Source organism: Galleria mellonella, unplaced genomic scaffold (genome assembly GCF_026898425.1).
Source record: "Galleria mellonella isolate WM207_F2 unplaced genomic scaffold, CSIRO_AGI_GalMel_v1 utg352, whole genome shotgun sequence".
Taxonomy (NCBI): domain Eukaryota; kingdom Metazoa; phylum Arthropoda; class Insecta; order Lepidoptera; family Pyralidae; genus Galleria; species Galleria mellonella.
Genome location: NW_026442084.1, coordinates 7,294,134 through 7,318,489, shown reverse-complemented (window position 1 = coordinate 7,318,489; position 24,356 = coordinate 7,294,134). Strand labels below are relative to the sequence as shown.

The 24,356-nt window shown below is 35.0% G+C and overlaps 1 protein-coding gene across 1 annotated transcript; it reads right to left on the bottom strand.

Moving 5' to 3' along the window:
- Positions 1 to 7,065: 7,065 nt before the first annotated feature.
- LOC128201144 (phospholipid scramblase family member 5-like) lies at positions 7,066 to 18,194 on the bottom strand. The gene is made up of 6 exons (XM_052897099.1): positions 17,782 to 18,194; positions 17,168 to 17,435; positions 14,203 to 14,369; positions 13,107 to 13,360; positions 8,591 to 8,726; positions 7,066 to 7,617 (listed from the first exon to the last, which is right to left on the bottom strand). The coding sequence occupies exons 2-6, from the start codon at positions 17,186 to 17,188 to the stop codon at positions 7,521 to 7,523; spliced, it is 675 nt and encodes a 224-aa protein (XP_052753059.1). The 5' UTR covers positions 17,189 to 17,435; positions 17,782 to 18,194; the 3' UTR covers positions 7,066 to 7,520.
- Positions 18,195 to 24,356: the final 6,162 nt, after the last annotated feature.

Here is a 24,356-nt window from a genome sequence, read left to right as displayed (position 1 = left end):
TACAACTACGAGCTACAAGAATTGTCGATGATCCCAGGCTTGCAAGCGGTATCGAACTCTTAAGTCTTAGGGGAGATTTTGCCTCACTCTGCTTTTTCTACCGCTTGTACAATGGACTGTGCTCAGAGGAATTGTTCAACATGATGCCCACGACCATTTCTACTATCGACAGGGAGTTTACTCCCCTACTTTGAGTCTAGATGGTAGCGTAGAGCGCGGTTTCAGAGATGTTTTCTCCCACGAACACTCAGGTTATGGATCGTATCCCTGTCGAGATTTTTCCAAAAAACTACAGCATGGAATTCATCAAAAAGGGGTAAAGAGGTTACTTCAGGATCGGCATTATGCGCGTAATGCCCTTGATATTGCAGGCGTTCATAGACTACGGTAACCGCTTACAATCAGGTAGTGGTATAAAAAAAATGTCTGTTTCTCATTTCAGGAACTGTAGAGTTAATTATACATGTTTGTATATCCATTCTAAACTGAACTACCTGTATGAAGAATTAATACATTTCTAAAGTGAAGAAAGCTAATGAAGTATATGGAGGAACAACAAAGGTTGTGGTCTCTGTTCATCACAAAGGGAAAAGGTTTCCAAAATTAGTTGATGCTGGAGATTTTTGGCACTTGGTAGAATTTGGAAGTTAGCTTTATAAGGTTTTTTTATGCAACTTAGAATGGCAAACAAGCTGATGGCCCACCTGATGAAAGTGGTAACCGTCACCTATAGACATAAGCAGTACCATGGACATAACAGAGTATAGTGTTTCGTTCATAATACTCCCCATGTGTCGCCATTTCTGAGGACGCAGGTGTTATTTCTCTGTACCCTGTAAACTGCCATATCCCACCCTTTAAACCAGAGGGGAAAGGGATTGTTAGAAATGGTTTGGAACGGCCCCATTGCTAACAATACACCCTATCGACCTTTACGCGGTTTCTCTTGGAAACCATCGTGATTAATTCTTATTAAATTCTTCATGATAGGCCGACTGACCTGCCTTCGTCCTCACTAATCATGTATCACTGGTGCCCCGCCAGCATATACCGATAGCTCAGATGGGGTTACCATTCCATTTTCACCCTTTAAAAAAACCCTTCAAACTGAAACAGCCATGCAAACACAACTGCTTCACGGTAGAAACACGAATGGGACAGAGGTGCCTAAGCAAACGACTTTTGTACAGTCTCCCTCTGGTAATGGACAGTCTAGTCTCTGAACACTATAATGAGATTTATTAAACGTGCTTTGTTCTCGTTTGCGGCAATTGTTTCGACATTACTCGATCTGGAAGTCTCCTCCAGAGGGTGCATACTGCTTACGTAGCAACATCTACTCTTCATAATCATCATCTTCCTACCCTTATCCCAATCCATATTAAAAAAAAATATTACATATTCTTCACTTCAGAATATTTAAGGAAAATTATTTGTCGTTCATCTTTACACATATAGGGTGTCTTAATAATTTACCATAGCACAGTATTCGGCTTATGGTACCGGCATAGAAGAGGTCACCACTCCCCATGAGTGTCGTAAGAGGCTAAGGAAAGTTAATGTTTTTTTTTTTCATGGCTTAAGATGAAGTAGTAACACAGTAGTAGTGGGGGGAAGGGATTGTTAGTAATAGAGACTAAGAGCTCTATTGCTAGCAGTATACCCAACCAGATCGACCTCCCCGTGGTCTCCACTGGAAACCATCATGTTGAATACCAAGTTCTCAATAGATAACAATTCTCCGAACCCTGCATTCATAAAAAAATACGATTCAAAAGTGCTTGTGAACAATTCTATTTGAGTAGAGATGATTAGAATTTAAAATACAATAAATTTTTTTCTTAGATTTTATAGATCGAGCCTCAAAAACGGGTCAATTTTTTGTCAGCTAATTTTCAAATCAGCTAACTCTTTTTTTATCATAATTCTATATGTATTTATGCATAAGTATCAACTGACCTGCCTTTTTTCATTCTCACCTATCATCCCTCACTGGTGCTCCGCCAGCGTATACCGTTAGCGCAGGTGGGGTTACCATTCCATTATCATCTATTAAAAAAAAAACAGATTTAGATCTTATATAAAATTAATGAAAGAATATGACTTTCATACAAAAGATAATGATTGATCAGTATTTTGGTATTAAAACGTGATTCCGATATCTTCATCATCGCGTAGCCATCAATCGTTCATTGCTGGACATAGGCCTCCCCGTTGAGGCAACCCCCAGTTCCGATATTGATAGTGTATCTATTTTTTAAAATAGGCACAACGTTTAAATAGTAACAATTTTTAATAAATTCCAAGTTTAGGCCATTTCGCTACGGCACCTAATAGCCGAACACAAATTTTTTTTTTATTCCGTAAAATTTTCAATAAATAAATCATAGAGTTACGACCCCCACGCCAGAAAGTACGCCAAAAATGGTCTTAATTAAAGATTATGTCCGCGTCAACTGTCGGCTTTAGATTAATAAAAAAAAACACAGTTTTACAAAAAAAAAAACACCCGATTTTTGATAAAAAGCGACACCCATTAAAATCGCGACGCGAGGGTTGCATTGTTCGGCATCTGTCAAACGTATTAAGGGGGAAAATGTAGTGAAATTGTTGAAAAATGGGTTAAATGTTAAAAAAATAATGGCAAAACATTGAAATGGAGACGGGGTCGATGGGACCGCGGTGTCAACAGCGCACCGGTTAACCCAGCGTCGCCACGGTTGGTAACATTTGAACCGCGGTTCAATATTGTTGTGATAAGCATTTTATTAATATATTTATTGAAAACTTTTACAATTAAACGTTTGGTCGCTAGATAAAAAGAGCTACCTTTTCCTTTCTCGTAGGTGTCGTAAGAGGCGAGTAAAGGAGTATTACCAGAGGGAGACTTTGTACAAAAGTCGATTGCTTGGGTACCTCTGTTCCATTCGTGTTTCAACCGTGAAGCAGTTGTGTTTGCATGGCTGTGTTTCGGTTTGAAAGGTGGGATATGGCGTGAATTTATTGGGTACGGAGGAATAACACCTGAGTCCTCAGGAATGACAACGCATGGCGGGTACCATGGGCGAAACAGTATACTCTGTTATGTCCATGGTACTGCTCATGTCTATAGGCGACGGTTACCACTTTCCATCAGGTGGGCCGTCAGCTTGTTTGCCATTCTAAGTTGTATAAAATAAATACCGACTTTCAAAACCGGGTCAACTTTTGTCAGCTAATTGCCAAATTAGCTGACAAAAAGATGACCACTTTTTATATTAGTGTTTTATATACTTACGCATACAATGTATTTTGATGTGTCAATATTTATTTAATAAATAAAATGAGTTTTTGCGTATTAAAACGGCGCAGAATTTATAAGACAAAATAAATATAGAAGTTATAAAGGAATCACTCGTAACTATTTATCACGCAAATTTGTATGAAAAAGTTGACCCGCTTTTCTCGAAGCATTTGTATGGAGACACTCCATCTATATAATCTAAGGTTGTAATATATAATTAATGAGCAAGTAGCAGGCCATAGAGTAAAACGTGTCTCGGGCAGAAGCTTCTTTCAGAGGTTTCTGATTGCTGTCAAAAATTAGGTATGTTTAGTTACATAGGTAAAGTTCGAAACGCGGGCGCATATTTTTAGTAGTTATTATGAAGTTATAAAACGTATTCATTGATATCAAAGCCCTTCTACACTAAACCCTGTCAAAATACCTCCAATCTGTCTTCGTCGACTGTCTCAAATTGTTCGATAAAAATGAAGGAACAGCGAATCGATATGGAATAAATACATAAATATAAGCTCATTGATTTTGAAGTCCATAGATAGGTATGCATCGTATCCAGAGGCGACGCAAAAAAATACATGCGAACTGAGAACTGAGTAAAAAATATAGAACACCATATGGTGTTAAGTTCGTCAAATTTACATATATTTACACTGTGCATTAAAGTTTAAAGCAGGCCGTGTGATCCCGGCATAGAATAGGCCTTCTTTTCCCTTCTTTCCCTGTGGGTGTTATAAGAGGCGTCTAAAAGAGGGCTTGCCCTCCCTGGGGGGAAAGGGATTGTTAGTAATGGAGACTGAGAATCCCATTGCTAGCAATATAGCCAACCAGGTCGACCTCCTCGGCGTTCCCCTTTGAAACTATCATGGTTAATTCCTGATGAATTCATCATGATGAGTTAGCCCATCATGATGAATGTCTGGTCTGTTTTCATTCTCATCTATCACCCTTCACTGGTGCTCCGCCAGCGTATCCCGTTAGCGCAGGCGGGGTTACCATACCATTTTCACCCATAAAAAAACAGGATTTCTCTAGCATGGAGGCCAGATATACTTACTGTGTATCTTGTAATTGTATCTGTATATTTTTGTTGATTTTTATGATTATTATGAGGATTTTGGGTGTACCTAACCCACAGACTGCAGGGGAAATGGATTGTTAGTAATGGGGTCTGATTTCCCCATGACCAGCATTACACCCTATCAGGTCGACCTCTACGCGGTTCCCCCTGGAAACTATCGAGATTAATTCTAGTGGAATTCATCACGATTGGCTAACTAACCTGCTTTTTCATCCTCACCTAACATCCCTCCCTGGTGCCCCGCCAGCGTATACTTATAGCACAGGCGGGGTTACCATTCCCTTATCACACATAAAAAAAAACCACAGACTGCACGTATAAAAGGATGTATAGGCGGGCCGTCAGCGTCTTTGTCATTCTAAGTATTAAAAAAAAAAACAATAAATGCTTATTAACATTACAGTTGCGGTTTGCCAGATATAACCAAATGTCTCACGTACTTGTGACCTAATTATCGTAATGAATAATGTCCGATGACGTTTAAACATACAGCAATTGCGCAAGTAACGATAACCCAATATATAATTTTATTAAGCCAATGACACCTACGCAAATTGATTACTGGAAACAGCGATGGTACCAGTTTACATATTTATTGGATTAATATATTTCTTTTTTACAATACAGGGGGCAAACGAGCATGCGGCTCCCTAAATGGTAAGTGACTACCGCCGCCCATGATCACCCACAACACCAGCGGCATTGCAGGTATGCTACCGGCCTTTTAAAAAGAAATATGCTCTTTTCTTGAAGGTTATGTTGTCGTATCGGTTCGGAAATACTGCTGCTGGAAGTTGATTCCAAAGAATGTGCTTTAAAAAACGCACGGTGGAGGACCGCCACTCGTCCAGATGGTTGGGATGAAACTTTAGTTTATGGCGGGTTGTACAATGGTGAAAATAAGCAGCAGATATCAATCCAAACAATTCCTCAGAATACTCCCCATAATAAATTCTGTAGAAGATGCACAAAGACGAAACATGCCTACGCAGTTTTAGAGAGTGGAGCCGGATAGTAAGGCGCTGATTATCAATAATTCGAGTCGCCCGACTTTAAATGCGGTCTAACGGAAGGAGCTGGTACTGTGGCGCTCCTGCCCACTGTGACTATATAAATCTTAAAAGATAAAGTATGTACTTACACAATCCATTGTAATAAAAGCAAATCAACAATACATAATCAATCATCTAATAATATTTCCATTTTGACGCTCATTTTATTTATAAAAGCACAGAAATCTATTTTATAAAAAAAAAACACGACACGTAAAAAAGAAAATCCGTTGCGGTGTAAAAAATATCTCTAAATCATTTTCTAAAAAGCCATTGTTGTTACTTTAAACCCTTGCTTTTTCCCAACACGCGACATGCGCGCGCCGACGTTTTATTAAAAAAGCGAATACAAAAAAAAAAAAACTTTAATTCGCTAAAGTACGTACCAGTGACCTACATACACCCCATGTTATTTTTTCCAAAAATCTGTAAAAGCACCCTTTTATTAGATCTGTTCCTCTATCGAGTAATTGAATTCAATCCTTCGGAAAAGGGTTTTGGCAAAATACCCGTTATTAAGCTTTTTTTTTTATCTGTACTCGCGCGTCGAATTCTTTGGGACTTCAAATGTCATTGTTGCGCGCCAAAAATTATACGTTCTGTCAAAATTTCGCGCCATTTACTTCGTCCAACATCTGCCGAGACGAAAAAACTTAAACACAATGCAAATAGGGGTGGGACGCGTGCAGGACATTAATTTTTAGGGGACATCGACGTTTTTGATGTAAAAGAGAAAATGCATTTAAAATATAACGAAATATGTCCCCTCATTTTAATAAAAGGTAATGTTTTGAGCGATTATAAACGACATTGTAACTGTATTTAAATTCACAATCGCCTGAAGTTCCCTCTTTACATCTTTTCCGTCATCATCGTTAAGCAATCGTTAAGTTTTTATTATTTCCGAGAGTTTATGGCTATGCAAAATGACATCGAATCAATGCACTAATGGTCATTTTATTGATTTACATAAACTCTTAAAATATATTAATTATTAATAATATTATAAATATGAAAGTGAGTTTGTTTGTTATCTTATAGCGTTTTAACGGTTTAAACAATCACTATGAAATTTGGTATAAATGTATTTATTTATTTATTTTTAAATGTACTATATGAGATGGAGAAGTGTAGGCTACTTTTTATGCAGGCCAATAAACTGTCACGCGGACAAAGTCGCGGTTAAAAACTAGTACACACTAAATTAAGGTACTTGCCTACCCTATTACATTACACTTAAAAATACTTAAAGTATGTACGTAGTCAAAGTTAATAATTTTATAAAACATTTTATATCACATTTTTACATTATCTATGCAAAAATATGACAACTGCTCACTGCTGTGTGTTCAGCCCTCCTTAATAAGGACCTCCTTAATAACCACGCTTGGCAGGCAAGTTGGCTAACGCAGTTAGGCTTTGGTGATGTTTTAAGAGGGACGCTGCTGCCCATATCTCGAGCATTAAGTTCCCTTAGTCACTCATTACAACAACCATGGAAAAGAAACAGTTGGCCCATTCTATGCTGGAACCATACGGCAGGTTAGTACATATGAAATATATTAACTACTTTTTAGGATGTGAGGGGGGGGGGGATGGATTGTTAGTAATGGGATCAAATAGGCTCGTAATGGGGTCAAATAGCCCTATTACTAGCATATATATGCCTTTTCAGGTCGACCTCCACGTGATTTCCCTTCGAAACCATCTTGGTTAATTCTAGTTGAATTCGTCAGGATGGGCTAACTGACCTATATTCATCCTCACCTGTCATCTTTCACTGGTGCTTCGCCAGCATATACCGATAGCGCAGGCGGGGTTACCATTCCATTATCATCCATAAAAAAAAAAAAACTACTTTTTAGGGGCACTTTGAGAGTGGATGAAACAATATGAGTTACAGGAATGGCAACGCATGAGGGGTATCATAGGCGAATGTCTATAGGCGACGTTACCATTTTCCATCAGGTGGGCAGTCAGCTTTTGCCATTCTAACTTGTATAAAAAGAAACATACTCTTGTAATTTTATAAAGCACTCTGTTCTCTCTGTCCAAATATTTTTAAAAGAAAATACCATTTAAAATTCACTTGCACAGTATATTAACATCAAACATCATAGTACATATAATCCATGAGTAGAGTAGCCGCCAGGAGCAACGCCTTCTCTTCCACCATCAGTTTCCTTTCAAATGCTACGCCGAATCTGCAAATAAAATTTGTAATATTTCCATTAAAAAGTGTAAAGTATAATCGAATAAATTAAGATTATTTAAAAAAAAAACTATGAATGTTATATGTATTACCCTTATTTGCATAATGGTGAAAATTTCCATCATAACTTTGAATGCCCAAAAATTATATAAAAGAACAAGTTCACTTTAAGTTGATCGTGTCTCGATACCTTTTTAATGTCCATTATAGAAAAAAAATATAGCTGTAAATTTTTTTTTTAACATTTTTCCTTTAATTTTGAACATGAATTATATCAGCTTGATTTATTTCACCAATAAAAAAAAAACCAGGCAAAGAATGGTTAAAAAACAAAAAGAAAAATCTGGCGGTTCAGAATTGATAAAAATATAGTGTGCATGCGCAGAAGAATAATTGAAGATTTTGTTCCACGAGAAAACACCGACTACAATCGTTGCAAAACTATAAAAGTTATTTCGATTTAGAAACTAAAAAGACTTCCGGATGATGTCGGAAAAGACAAACATAATAAATTCATAAAATAAAAAAGCATATGTATGAAAGAAACTTATTTACATTTATGGACACTTAGTTACATTGAAATCACTAGAGGGAGACTATACAAAAGTCGTTTGCTTGGCCACCTCTGCCCCATTCGTGTTTCAACCGTGAAACAGTTGTGTTTACATGGCTGTGTTTCGGTTTGAAGGGTGGGATATGGCAATGAATTTACAGGGTACAGAGGAATAACACCTGAATCCTCAAGAATGGCAACGCATGGGGGGTATCATGGGCGAAACAGTATACTCTGTTATGTCCATGGTACTGCTCATGTCTATAGGCGACAGTTACCACTTTCCATCAGGTTGCGCTTGTTGCTTATTTGCTATTCTACGTTGCATAAAAAAATACCTTAAAAATTAATTTAATTTCTTGAGATATCTTCAAAATTAATTAAAATTACAAGATTATATCTAGACGTTGACCTGTCAGTAACCGGTGCTAGGAACAGCGCGTGGGTGAGACCTTGCCAGCGTTTGCAGGTGGCGCCGGTCGCGCTGCCGTCTGGTCTCATGATGGTGAACTGGACATCTCTGAATAAGCTCAGGGTGATGTATGGACCTAGATAAATGTTCGGGTTGGTACTATAGCATGGCATTGGTAATATGGATGCGAGGTTGGGGGGAGATTGAAGTAATGCGGATTATCAGTTCCATTGCTAGTAATATAGGGTATCAGGTCGACCTCCACCTGGTCTCCTGGTCATAACGATGAGCTAACTGACCTGCCTTTTCATCTCACCTATCATCCTTCATTGGTGCCCCGCCAGCGTATACCGTTAGTACAGGCGGGGTTACCATTTCATTATCATCCATTAACCCTTAAATACCTGAAGTTTCAAATTTGATACCGGAGTTATAAATCGCATTGGGCGCCTACAATCGATTTTATTTTAATATTTGGCTGTTAACATGTTACCAAATGTTTTTTTTTTTTCAAAATTAATATATCGTTTGGATTTTTTTACTATTTTTCCCCATTAGTAAACACAGTAAAGGGTATACTTATATATTTTTTATTGGATTTAAAAAATCAGGCTTTTAAGAGTTAAAAAAATATGGATACCGATCAGATAACTATATATTAGGTTTCTATGTACACTGACGGCCGAAGAAAAGTCATCACCCATTTCGATATCGTCAATACCGGTCGAATATCTATTTTTGAATAAGTTTTTTTTTGATGGGTGAAAATGGTATGGTAACCCCGCCTGCGCTAACGGGATAAGCTGACGCAGCACCATTGAAGGGTGATAGAGATGAGAATGAAAACAGGCCAGTTAGTCCATCATGATGAATTCATCAGGAATTAACCATGATAGTTTCCAGGGGGAACCGCGAGGAGGTCGACCTTGTTGGGTATATTGCTAGCAATGGGATTCTCAGTTTCCATTACTAATAATCCCTTTCCCCCCTTTTGAATATGTTAGAAGCCTGTTACCCGATATTATTTTTTTGATAATAGACTTTTAACATATTCGTTATTGGACCAGTGTATGTAACCCAAATATATGGATGTTGCTATATAATATCCAGCCCTAGTACTCCCTGCAGTATATATGTGGGAGCGTCTGAGTTTATCTTATGATTTACTGTGTAACGGCGACTGTACACAATTACAACAACAAGTACAATATTATTTAAAGGGGGACTTGGAGAAATGTGATTTTTTTTTGGAAATTTTGGATAATAGTTTTAATACATGTACAACTCTATAGAAATATATAACATATAATGCAGTAAAATATATTAATGAAAGTACTCGTACATACCAGATAATAGGTCAAGAGAAGGAGAAGGAAATATAAGCTAAAAGTAGAAACAGAAAGAATGCCAATTTTTCAGTCGTTAATTTTTTTTACACAACTATCATGGCAAACAGGCATATGGCCCACTTGATGGTAAGCGATTACCGTAGCCTATAAACGCCTGCAATACGCAAGGGCATTACGCGCACGTTGCCGACCTTGAAGCGACCCCTTTACCCCTTTTTTGTGGCACATGTCAAAATGTAGTGAAAAATTATACAACTTTGTGATAGAGTAAAACTCTTGGAAATCGTATCGATCATAATCCAAATCTGGCAACCCTGACCATGCCTGTAGAGATAGATAATATCTGGTATCTATATATTGAGTTCTATTGGACATCTCTAAAAACTCTAAAAAGCAAAAGACATTGTCATATGATTAGAGTCACAAAGTGTAACACAACAGTATACAATAATAGTATATTCTGCATGGGTCTGAAAGTATACAATAAATTGCCCCAATATATAAAAGACATTAATCATTTGCATCTATTTAAGAAGGAACTAAAGAAGATACTAATTGACAAAGCATACTGCACTCTAAATGAATATATGACAGATAGTTTTAAAAATTAAACAAACGATAAATGACTGCGTTGTATTCCCATGAGACAAGAAATAAGACAAATTTTGATGTAGTGGTTTTCTTTTTTTTTTTTCTGTAATCTATAATAATGAAGACATTGTGATATATGAAATATAGTAATATTTATATTAAGAGAAGATTTGCACGCCATTTATGGTAAAATATGGAGGCGTAATAACCTATTAATGTAACATCTGTAATAACCCATATTTGAGCAAATAAATTATATTATTATTATTATTATCGATGACCACTTTGTCCGAAAGTCGTTCGCTTGGGTACCTCTGTCCCATTCGTGTTTCTACCGTGAAGCAGTTGTGTTTGCATGGCTATGTTTCAGTTGGAAGGGTGGGATATGGCGTGAATTTACTGGGTACAGAGGATTAACACCTGAGTCCTCAGGAATGGCAACGCATGGGGGGTATCATGGGCGAAACAGTATGTGTGTGTACTGTTATGTCCACGGTACTGGTCATGTCTATAGGCAACGGTTACCACTTTTCATCAGGTGGGCCGTCAGCTTGTTTAACATTCGTATAAAAAAAAAGCCATTGCGATATCGCCCGCACCAGTCGGATATTTATATTCATTACGAATAAGTTCATCTTATAGATATTATATATCGAATAACCGATATATACTTATAATAAACATGTAGAGAGGTCATTTCTGTACATGACATCAGGTGGACCGTCAGCTTGTTTGCCATTCTAAGTTGTATAAAAAAAACATTCATTTGTATATACAGTCTAGGCATAAGCAATATGGATACCAGGGCTTGGATTGTTAGTAATGGGGAGGTTAGTCCCCATTGCTATTAATATACCGTATAAGGCCCACTTGAAGAAAAATTGAAACCATGGTTGATAGACATGGGATTCACTTGCTATACTGTGACGTCTTTAGTAGTTACCTCTTATACGTTGCTAATCCTGGAGTTTAAATCTATACTTATAATAAATCTGTAGAGAGGTCAATTCTGTACATGAAATATATTTGCAAAATAACTATCAGCGGGTGATTAGTGATCGATACTGATGCCAAAAATGCAATCAGTAAAATTTTTGTCTGTCTGTCTGTATGTTTGTTATAGAAACAAAAACTACTTGACGGATTTTAACGAAACTTGGTACAATTATTCTTCATACTCCTGGGCAGGTTATAGTATACTTTTCATCACGCTACGATGAATAGGAGCAGAGCAGTGAAGGGAAATGTTGGGAAAATGGGAGAAGTTACTCCATTTTTAAAACTTCCGTCGCGTGTGCAGCCTTAATGGCCACTTTTTAAAATGTAAAAAATGTCCACCCGTGCGACGCCGGGACGAGCCGCTAGTATCTAATATATCTGTCATGAGCCAATATATGTATACATATTGTAACTACAATATATAGGCATTATTAGATATTACGCACCAGTATTTATCTTGCTTTTATATAATTAAGTATATATTTTGTTTGTTTTTTTTTTTTTTTTTTTTTTTTATGCCACTTAGAATGGCAAACAAGCTGACGGCCCACCTGATGGAAAGTGGTAACCGTTGCCTATAGACATGAGCAGTACTATGGACATAACAGAGTATACTGTTTCGCCCATGATACTCCCCATGCGTTGCCACTCCTGAGGACTCAGGTGTTACTCCTCTGTACCCAGTAAATTCACGCCATATCCCACCCTTCAAACCGAAACACAGTCATGCCAACACAACTGCTTCACGGTTGAAACACGAATGGGACAGAGGTACCCAAGCAATCGACTTTTGTACAAAGTCTCCCTCTGGTAAATATGGTTGTGTACATATTGTTATTCTTTATAATCTGTATCTGTATCGTCCCAAACGGCGCTTCAATCGATCGATTATTCGATTCTTAATCGAATGTCCACACCTCGCGGATATGAAGCGATTACATTATTATTAAGTTGGTGGGTAGTTAGTGAACTAGTCCGTGCACTCGGCTTGAGATCACGTACCTTCGCGAATCAAGAGCATTATAACTGAACACTGATCTTGGAGACCTTCATATTAAAGATCAAATATTGTATATTTAAAGATATTTGTGTAGGCCTACCAATCAAGAATCTATAACAGCATCCAGTCAAAGGTGGAAAGCAGTGCGGCGCATGAGATTTCATCAAGTAAGTGCACGTACCTTTTTTTCTTTTATACCACTGAGGTGGCAAACAAGCATACGTCCCACCTGATGGTAAGTGGTTACCGTAGCCTATGAACACCTGCAACACCAGAGGTATTACGCGCGCGTTGCCGACCCTGAAGAAACCTCTTTACCCCTCTTTTGAAGAACCCCATGCTGTAGTCTCTTGGGAAAATCTCGGCAGGGAGCTCATTCCACAACCTGAGTGTTCGTGGGTGTGGGTGTTCAACCTGAGTGTACATTACCTTCTTAAATATTGTAATCGCTTCATCCTCATTATCAGAAGTAAGGACAAACGTATTCCCACCGCTTAACGGTGTCCCTACAGTATCATTCTTTTAAGAGAACAATAAAGAGTTTTCATTCATTCGAGTATTTTTTATTTTCACTTACCTCGTATCCAGAACATATTGATCCCGTCCACATCCTTAACGAGGTACAGTGGTCTGACTGCGGCCCACTGCTGTTCTATTGTCCCCACGAGATGTCCGGGCGGTGCGAACACCTCGATGCGCTGCAGCTGGCAGGGCAGCACCCTGGCCGTGCACGCGTAAGGCCTGTTTATCCTCATGACCTCCGCACCTTCCCTGTTTGTGACCTTGAGCTGCAGTGGACGGAGGCCGTAGCAAATGTAGCCAACCCACCAACTGTGACAATATTTTGTATTCCTGTTTACAAACACTGTTTAAATCGTATTTTTTTCAATCAGGGGTATATATATATATATATATATATATATATATATATATATATATATATATATATATATATATATATATATATATATATATATATATATATATATATATATATATATATATATATATATAAATTACCAGCCGTATCTCGATTCTATTCATTCTATATGTTGAGTTGGGATGTAACCTATCCGTGTCCGTGTCGTTTAGTAGTCATTACGGAATTGGTTATACACATACTATTTGGGATTTGCCGTGCGATCCAACACAGAATGATAGCTCATTCTGTGCTAGCCCACTTCCTTTCCCGTGGGTATAATAGGAGGCGACTAAGAGAACATAATGGTCGAGGGATGGACCGCAGCGTCCTTAAAACATCATCAAAGTCTAACTACGGTTGTCAACCCGTCTGCCAAGCGTGGGACCTACTAGCAAAATATCTCTTTGGGAGAGACCTATGTCCAGCAGTGGACAGTTATGGGCTGATACGACACTATTTGGGATACAGACAGGCATAGGATACTATCTTATCTATACGAACCGATACGACAATATAACCTTCAAGAAAAGAGCATATTCCTTTTTAAAAGGCCGGCAGCACACCTGCAACGCCGTAGGTGTTGTGGGTGACCATGGGCGGCGGTAGTCACTTACCATCAGGTGAGCCGCATGCTCGTTTGCCCCCTGTGTTGTAAAAAAAATCTTATTCTATTATTTTATATTCCAATCAATCAATTTATCTATCACGTAAACGAAGTCGCGGGTTAACACTAGTTATAAATAAATAAAACCTATTCTCCTCCTCGACTGTGTAGACGAGCTCTTGTTCGGGTGTTCTGATGAAGAACCTGTTCTTTATGCCCCTGAGGAAGAGTACACTCTTTACTCGGAGACGCTTAGTGATAAGCAGTCGGTCTACTGGAGCCAGCTCATGGAGTATGTGGGGAGGAGCGGCGACCTGATAGTATACAATACAAAATGAAACTCGGGGAGAAATAACAGGGCATTTTTTTGATGGGTGATAATGAAATGGTAACCCCGTGTAAACACACTCGTGTGTGTGTGCGTGTGCGTGTGCGTGTGCGTGTGCGTGTGCGTGCGCGTGCGACGGCGCGTGCGTATATAAAATTTAAGTTGCAAAAAAATTGAGACTCTTCTACTTATTGCAGTAGATTGAAAATAGCAAAAAAATCATGTATTTATTATATTTTTGATTTTAATTCGTATACGTTCAGAATTTGTATTTAGTTTAATTTAAATATTTTATTTATTCTATCAAATCCTCTACAAAATGTTTCTGATTGTTCTTCGATTGATTTTCAAAATGTAATTTCTCGCTATCTGTTTGACCATTTCATTATTTTTTTTATACTAACATTTGAAATTGGAAATTGTTACTAACAAAATGGACCAAACTGTAGTCAGAATAATAAAGTATTATTATAAATGTGTTTTAATTATGAGTTCTTTAACCAACAAAAAAAAGTAAAAAAAAATAATTCGTTGAAAAGTAAAATCAACTGGTCTACTCTTGAATCTAATATCAATATCAGTCCAAACTATTGCCAAGGATAATTTAATACAGTACTCAAAAACAACAGAAATTAGATTATATTTGGGACCCATTTATTATAGTTTGCATTGGCAAGTTACATTATGTCGCTAGTACTAGAGAGTGCAAAACGTCTCAATTTCAATTTCGCTTTATTGGAATTGGAGAAGTTCAAATTCAAAATTTCAAAATATCAAAATATCTTTATTCATGTACTCGTAGGTCTATTCCAGACCCTTATGTTATGTCAAATCTACCGTCAGTTCGGAATGATATCGAGATGAGAAGAACCGACAAGAAACTCGGCTCGTATCTCTTCAAATAAGAAGCTTGTTGAGAATTAAAAGTGAAAAAAAAACTTATATTTACTTATATTTTATAATTATATTTACACTTATAACGATGGAATTTGATATAATTACCTATATGTATACTTAAGTCTAGTTTTTTTTTATTTGAAAATTGTCACATTGTACACCGCTCTACTCGCTGACATTGATGCTCCTTCCCACTTTGGGTGTTACTGGAAGAGAACTCTTTTAGAGTTAAGCTCCCCTTTGTACATTTACTTACCTCTGTCATATTTTATATTTATTCTTAGTGTGTACAATAAAGTAAAAATAAATAAATAAATAGTAAAAAATCCCTTAGCTGCCTTAATTGCCTGCACTTCAGGAATAATCCGCTTCGCAGCCTCCGGGAACGAAGCTGGAGTGGCCGGGATCGTTGACGCTTGCATCATTGTGATTGTTCAACTCAGCAAAGTATTGATAAATGTATTTAACTAGTTAATTATTTCATATTTTTATTCTTCTACATTCTACAACAATCCCTCATGTTGACTGACAACATCGTAATGACGTGAAACGATGTAATTTTTTGGAAATATAAATAAGATCTAATTTAAATCCGATGGCTGTATAGACTGAGGCCCTTTGCTTTACACAATTTGGATAACGAAAGATATTGTAATATATTTTTTGAAAGAACATTTTTATAAGAACGATTTTTACCGTCAAATAATCTTTACTTGTATGTTTATGTTATTTATTATATATTTTGTAAAACAAATAATGTTTAACGAAATATTAATACGACGAGTATCTATATTATATATATTATTACGCCTGTGTCCTATTAGGGTAGACAGAAACAATGAAACACCAAATGCTTCAAACTCGAACAATAACTCTGTTATAATAAATACCTGTCTGGTTTAGCCGTTGAGGCATTTTCAAAGATCTATTTACAAGAGAAGGGATTCTTTATAATGTAGATTACCAGTCCTATTGCTAGCAATATACCCTAACAGGATCACTTCCCCACGGTCCTCCTGAAACCATCATGCTGAATTCCAGGCCAATTTCCAAGATTCCTATTATCCCACACTGGTGCCCTGCCAGCGTATATCGTTAGCGCAGGCGGGGATACGGTTTCATTTCCATCCATGGTTTTTTCCATGCAATCTTAAATTAACAAGTCGGTTAGTGGGCAGACAATTTATCGGAAAAAAATATATTAAAATATCATGTAGATTTTTTTAGTCATATTTGGTTTAAGTGATGAATTTAAAATAAAGAATATAAAATATTGGTGCAAATCCAGTAGGTATTTATTTTTGTTAATGGCAACTCCCCATAGAGCGACGACCATAAAATAAAATTATGCGAACATGATACAAATCCATGCAAATGGGGCATTATTATTACAAATGGGGGACTTCATTTAAATTTGTGAAAAAACTAGGAAACTGTATCGCTTTTATCAATCGCTGCAACAATGCGCGTGCGCACAATGCGCTGTAGGGCGCCCACGGGTTCGATTTCTGGACAGTTTGTCCTTTCGAAAACGTAGTTATTATTGTAATGTAAAATTAAAAATAAATAATTAAAATAAAATGCATTAAATATATTTTATATTAATTAACTGATATAAATATTTTTTTAATATATTAATACAACTGAATTAAATTAATAATTTTAATATAATATTAATTAAAAAAAAATGTTATATACCTAAATTAATTACCACAAATAATTATTGTAAATGTAATTTTCTTACAAGTGTAACAAAATTAGATTTTTTATTTCTCTGTTAATTATCTAAAACTAATGTTTTTGTGACAAACGGTGACACTTTCCCACTTATTACCTGGTGGGTTTTATAGGAGACAAATCTAAGGATATAAGGATATAAGGACTCACCGTCTTGTCGTGGGCTATCATATGATGTCCTGTGCGGGCGCCTTGATTCCTTCCGTCACTTTGTCACCAATGTACACACACAAAATATTGTCTATAAACACAGCACTTCAAATTATGAAAGCAGTAACCACATTTACAGCACAACAATGTTATTAATATTTTTTTATACGTAGTTGCTCGTCGATTGCGGAGGTCACATTGACGGTTAAGATTGAAGACAGCTCTGAAGTTTCTTATAATCTTCCAGCGTCCTCATTGGTTGTTGTAACTAGGAGGTAAAGACGATGACGGTGATTAGATAGGATAGGATCAAGGGAAACGAATTTAGCACTAGGTACCGACTATTAGTATTGAACTAGCATATAAAACATTATTAACAAGAATAAATTTATAATAATATTATTTAAAAATATATAAAATTAAAGAAATGCGCGAACATTACCTACTAGTATATTTTAGTACTACCTCCAATTGCGCTCAGTAATGGTTTAGATCGGTTTGTATTTTTAGTCAAACGAATAAAATACAATATTCTTTATTACTCATATCTAGAAACCATCAAATCATACTATTAACTTTGAAAATATCCCGTTTCGCGCACAACATATACTCACCGCTCGTTTTAATGTGCGCACGCGCCATCCCAAGCAGACATTTTATGCAAAAACGCAAATTTCGTTCGAAATTTGAAACGGTCCATTGTTGCCAGTTTCGATGAATAAAAATAATCGCAATTTTGGGGAGGAAATGCATCAATTGCGCAGGTCCTAAGTTTAGTAAAATAATTGGTTCGCATGACGCACTATCGATATAATATCGTATCGAGCCGACCAAGAAAAAAATAATTTCTAAATTCAAAATATAAAATTGGACGAAAAGTCTAATTTAGTAAACTTGTCCACGGATTACAGTGACTGTTTACCGTCAGACGGGCTGAATACTTGTTTGCCGGGGGGAAAGGGATTGTTAGTAATGGATATTGAGAATCCCATTGCTAACAATATACCCAACCAGGTCGACCTCCTCGCGGTTCCCTCTGGAAACTATCATGGTTTTATGAATTTATCACTAATGAATTCATCATGATGGGCTAATATGATGGTCTGTTTTCATTCTCATCTATCACCCTTCACTGGTGCTCCGCCAGCGTGTCCCGTTAGCGCAGGCGGGGTCACCACACCATTTTCACCCATCAAAAAAAAAACTTGTTTGCCACCTTTGTGGCATAAAAAATACTTGTAGAAGTCAATAGGTACAATTTACCAATTCAATCAATAAGTAATGTTATTTTTGTTGACAAATCTAACTTATCATAGTAAAATAACCCCACTAACATACCTCAAAAGTCTCGACTTCGAATGTTGGCCACAAAAACTGTGTTAAATATTAGGTAACAAACATATATAGGTATATAAGGTAACAAACTGTATCTCCGGCGATAGAAAATTAAGTAAGTAATTAAATTAATGAATGTAGAAACACTCCCCGTCATAATGATGATCATGATTCCAGTATGTTTAACGAACTTATTAAATGGTTTTTTTTTTCTTTCTTTCAAATATAAGCACAGCGAGTATTACATTGATTAAAGAAACTTGATTTTTATATTTCTGACTAGCGGCCTTTCCAGCTTCGCACGGGTGGACATTTCTACAACATTTTAAAAAGTGGTTATTGTGACATAACGATAATAGTTCGACATATAGTATCGCGAAGTTTTTTGTAGCTATTGATATTTTCTTCAATATTGTAGAACATACTTGTGTTCTATCACCAATAGTTTCCGCAGCGCGCGCGACCAAAGATATTTTATAGCATTTTTTTACACCTTGAGTTACGTTACTAAAGTTTCAGTAAGGATCCCTAATCTTTTCTAGCAATAAATATAGCTTATGTTACTCAGGGTGAATGTAGCTTTGTAATGGTGAAAGATTTTTTTTTTTATTAATTTAAGGTATATATACACAACAGGTATGGTTCTTGCTGAAAAACAGCGCTGTAGCGCTTCAAGCGCTGCAGCAATATGCTGAGCACGGACCTACATCACAGAACATTGCGACACACACGCGCGCACGCGTACATTATAATTTAATTGCTATCTATTTGTATATAATCATTATTTTCTTTTGTTTGTTTTGTTTTTGATTTCTTTTGTTTTTGTTTTGTGCGCTACTGTGTGGGCCGCATGTTTCTTTTGATTAAATTATTTCTTTCTTTCTTTCTTTCTTTCTTTTTCTTTCAACAGGTTACAACCAATAACATTATAAACGTTTATATAAAGATAATAGTTTGAACTGGATTGAGACCGAGACAGGTGTACACACAGCATGGTTAAAGCAGTCGGCAAACAATGTTAAATTATAAAGTTATATAAAAAAAAAACATATGAATGAAGTAAATAACAATGAAGTACATGCAAGTAATAATTGAAATGGGCAAAGTAGTTTTTGAGTTTATTCATTACTAACATACATACAAAAATACAAATCTTTCCTCTTTATAATATTAGTGTAGATGTAGAAGTATATATGTAAAAAATTATCGTAGTAGGTAAGTATATATGTAATTAAATATAAATATCGATAAAGATTTGGCACAATAATTCACATCACTATAGATTGCAATTATTCCTGCGCCGGAGTGTGGCGAATTGAATAAAATTAACGACAGTTTTTATGCAAGCGACATTTGAATCAATAAGGATTTTTGCATGGTCAAACGGATTATTGATTATTTCAATACCGCATCTGGTCTAAATAATTTGGGGTAGTCGCAAAATGGCCAGGGTTGTGTGAATTTTTGTAATTAATATAATTTATACAATATTATAACCTTGTGGACCCGGCATAGGATGGACCACCCTTTCGTTTCTCGTGGATGTCGTAAGAGGTAAGGGAACTGAATGGTCAAAGGATGGGCCGCAGCGTTCCTCTGACAACGTCGCCAAAGTCTAACTGCGGTTGCTAACTTACAACAAAAGTACAAATGTTCCCTTATGGGGAAGGCTTATGTTTATAAGTAGACAATTAATAGCTGATATAATACCGCGACTTTGTCCGCATGTTCAAAATTTGTGTACTGACCGGGATAAAACAAACCTACAGTATGTCTTTTTCCATCCAATATAGTAGATGTATAAATTTAATAGTGACTGATTAAGCCGTTAACACGCTATAAGGTAACAAACAAACAAACAAATTTTCACGTTTATTATATTTTTTTAAAACTTTGAGCTTTAAAATTCTTTTTTTAAAATTCAAATACGACTATATTTAAAGGAAATACAGCTACTTGAAAAATCTAAAAAAATTTGTAATTTTTTCTGATCCCTTAATTTTTTCCACTAGTGATAGTAATATATATAATAGTAAACTATAATAATAAAATAATATTTAGATACAAAATGGCGGAAGCAAAGTTGTTGCATGTCAACACACATACTTTACAAGATTTTTTTGTCTCAGTTTCAGGAAACTATAAAAAAAATTGTGATAGATTCATGAAAATTTAATACTGGTGGGCTTACTGATCTGCTTTCATTCTCACCTATCATCCTCCACTAGTATCCCACTAGCGTAAAACAATAACGCATGTATAATTGCTATTCCATTTTCATTCATAAAAAAATGGATGGTTCGAAAGACAATTGGGTAAGAGTCATTGCTAGCAATATACCCTGTCAGGTCGACCTCCCCATGGTCCTCCCTGGAGTCTTTCGTGCTGAATTTCAGGTGTATTCATCACGGTGGGCTAACTGATCTGCCTCTTCATTCTCACCTATCACCTCTCACTGGTGCCGTGCCAGCGTATACCGTTAGTATATGTAAAAATACCATTCCGTTATTATTCATTAAAAGGGCGACGGGAGGGAGGAGGTGAAGGGGGGGGGGGGGGGTTTAGTTAATTTATGATCAATGAACGGCTGAAGCGATAATGACGTGTGACGGTGTGGTATCAAAAAAAGACTAATATTTATTTGATTCAAATTTTGTTATTTACTTTTTGTACTGAAACATTTTTAATCTCATACGATATTAAATAACATTCATACAATAATAGGGTTGCTTTTCGCTCGACAAGCACATTGTACAGATAGAAAAAAAAAAAACATTATATTTTAAAATCAACTCATCATCCTGTCATTTTATGACAATTTATTTTATATCTCAATATTAAGATAAAACCATAATTACTATAATATTTAAATCACTGCAATTTGATCACTACTTAAAAATAATATTTATTGTACATTTCCCATATTTAGCGACATTGCATTTTGTATCTAGTCAATACAAAAAATAAGGCACATATTAATATCACGCGATTGGCTTTGTATAGTCGATTGCAAATATTTATTGTTCAATTCTTAGAAATATTACATAAAATATATACAATGTAACGATTTATATACCAGAAAAAAATACCTAAAAATGATAAAAAAAAATACATTAACTATTTATTATAATACAATAAATATTTAGACAGTTAACATGCAATTAAGAAATTTATTATTAGACGCTTTTTCTAGAAATCTTATTGGGCTTATTTTTTAACTATAACGCCATCTAGTAACGCACCACTATAACAGTAGTACTTTTGTTACCGCTAGATGACACTATGAATAGAAAAGTGATCAAATAATTATTAAAACATTTTGACAGATGTTTAAATGGACTTCCATTTTATTTACAAAAAGATATGTATTTCAGGTATTTGCCATAAAAACATGGATACACATAAGAGAGTAGTTATAAGTACGGCAATAATATAAACGCCATAAAAGTGGAGTTAGACCAAAGGCGGGAGGGGGGCAAAATCTTGTTATTTATTACTTTTAAATTTTGTGTAATGCGAAAATACAAATAATAAGCATTAATAATAATTACGTCTATGCTATTATTATATTCTTCTATAGTTCTGTTAACTTAAACTATGTTTTAGCTCTTACTTTGTGTTCTTTGTAATTTGTTGATATGTAAATATTGACCATCTTATTAAGAAAAATTAGATTCTATTTGGGTTATTAGAGTGTTTGATTCAATAGCCAAAATAGACTTTTAGAAGTAAGTATTAACAGTATTGTTTTTACATTTATGTTTATATATATATATACAGTATTTTTTCTATTATATATATATATATATATATATATATATATATATATATATTGCACTTGTAAGTTACATATAAAATAATCTATTTATAAATGTTGTGAGCAAGAGTGGACTTATCTCTGACAGAGATCTCTTCCAGTCAACCCAGTACAGTGAGAAAGCATTTCGTTAGCGGGCAGCTGAAGTGCTAGAACTATTAATACATAAACAAATACACAGTTATACTGTTTACCAAATATATATAATACTTGTATGTATTCAGAACAGTACCTACATATATCACTTCAGTCTAACTCCACTTCAATATATTGCTGCCGAGCGAAACAAACAAAAAAAAAACACATACCTACATACATTTGATAACAATGTCGAACATAATTTAATTTAATGTCGACTACATTTAAAATAACGTATTAAGGCTCACTGATTCACAGTTAACTTAAACATAACTTACTTAATAGTAATATATTTTGTTCTCTATTATTAACCTATACTTTTGCAAATTAGTTATCAACTTTAACTTTTTTTTTTTATACATACTACTTTTGGTGTACCAATAAACAGTGTTAATAAAGCAAACAATAAAAAAAAAAGTTGTTAATTTATTATGAATACTGTACAATTTCATTACAGTGAGAAATAAACATCTCTCACGACTATAATTCTTGATGAGGTAGTTCTGTTGCGATTGTGGTGGACCTAACATGTCGAATGTCCACATATTGACAAGTGTATAGTATAAAACATGCAAGAGTGAGCCTACTGATGTTATTTGTATATATATTAATAAAAAAAAAGGTACAATATAAAAATTCTATAAAATATGAATCGTCTTAAAAGAGTAGCTTTTTGCTACCACCGTGTACGTTTGTCCTTTTTTAAATAATGTTACAGCATTATAAATTTTGCGTCGAAGTCTTTAGTGTTTCAAATTTTTGTTTTTTTTTTGTTAACTTATTAAATATTTAAATTAAAAATAAAAATAATTTCGAATAGTATCATGAGAAATAAAATAAGAATAATAAATAAATAAATAAAATAAGAAGAAAAATAATAAAAAAGAGAGAATAAGAAAAAAATATATCTTTACGCTATATTTTTACCAGTTAAGCAGGACATATCAAATATACTCAATGACTCAACAATGCAATATTTATTCTGTCCCTTTATAAACTTTCATTGACGACATGCTTTCATTTATTTATTTTATTTTATTTTTAAACTTGACAACTAAATTGCAAAAATATACACATAGACTGCTTTAAAACTTCAAAAAAAAAAATACTGCACCTATTTTATTATAGTTTTGAAATAAATTCATCACAAACTTAACAAACTTAATGCTCACTTAACCAGTGTTAGGTAACAACAAATCTAATATGTACATTGTATGTTATTAACAAGCATTAAACTAAGCTAGAAGCAATACGTCTCGATTAACTACGTTTTTTTTTATTTTTATATACAAAAAGTTTAATTTATATAATATTAAAATTCATAAATATCGTCTAAAAATATATTGTATCACATTTCTTATTAAATTGTGGTCCTTTAGTTGTAATATCCCAGTTTTTTTTTTTTCTTCTATGAAGTATATAAATATAGCTGATGTATTACTTATAAGTCTGACTCGTAATGAACATTTTTTAATTTGTATGTATATAATTGTTAAAAAATTGTGTATATAATGGATTTAAATAGTTTATCCTATATTGGTCCTAAGCCACCTGCATACACTGACTCCCTACAATGCATTTGAACTCGTCACTCCATCTAGTGGGGGATCGTCCAATACTAGTTGCTAATTGCTTTAATTAATGGAAAAAATAAAAAGAAAAATGTTATACACTTGTATGTAATGTATAATCGTAATTTTATAATTTGGTCTGTTAGTCTAAATTTAGGACCGTACAGAGTGACATGGGAACAAAGAAAAGTAAAAAAAAAAAAGTTTCGTAACATTTCGGCAACGTGTGTGTGACATCCTTGGTGTAACAGGCGTCCATAGACTACGGTACCGTAGTAGGATAAAAAAATTATAAAAAAAAAAAATATTTAATTTTTGGTATTAAAAA

Excerpts from the sequence above, each read along its gene's own strand:
- LOC128201144 (XM_052897099.1), bottom strand. The coding sequence starts at position 17,188 with ATGATAGCCCACGACAAGACG. Across the intron at positions 13,361-14,202 it reads ACAGTCGAGGAGGAGAATAG|TTGGTGGGTTGGCTACATTT; the intron begins GTTTTATTTATT and ends ATATTGTCACAG. Across the intron at positions 7,618-8,590 it reads CTAGCACCGGTTACTGACAG|ATTCGGCGTAGCATTTGAAA; the intron begins GTCAACGTCTAG and ends TTTTATTTGCAG.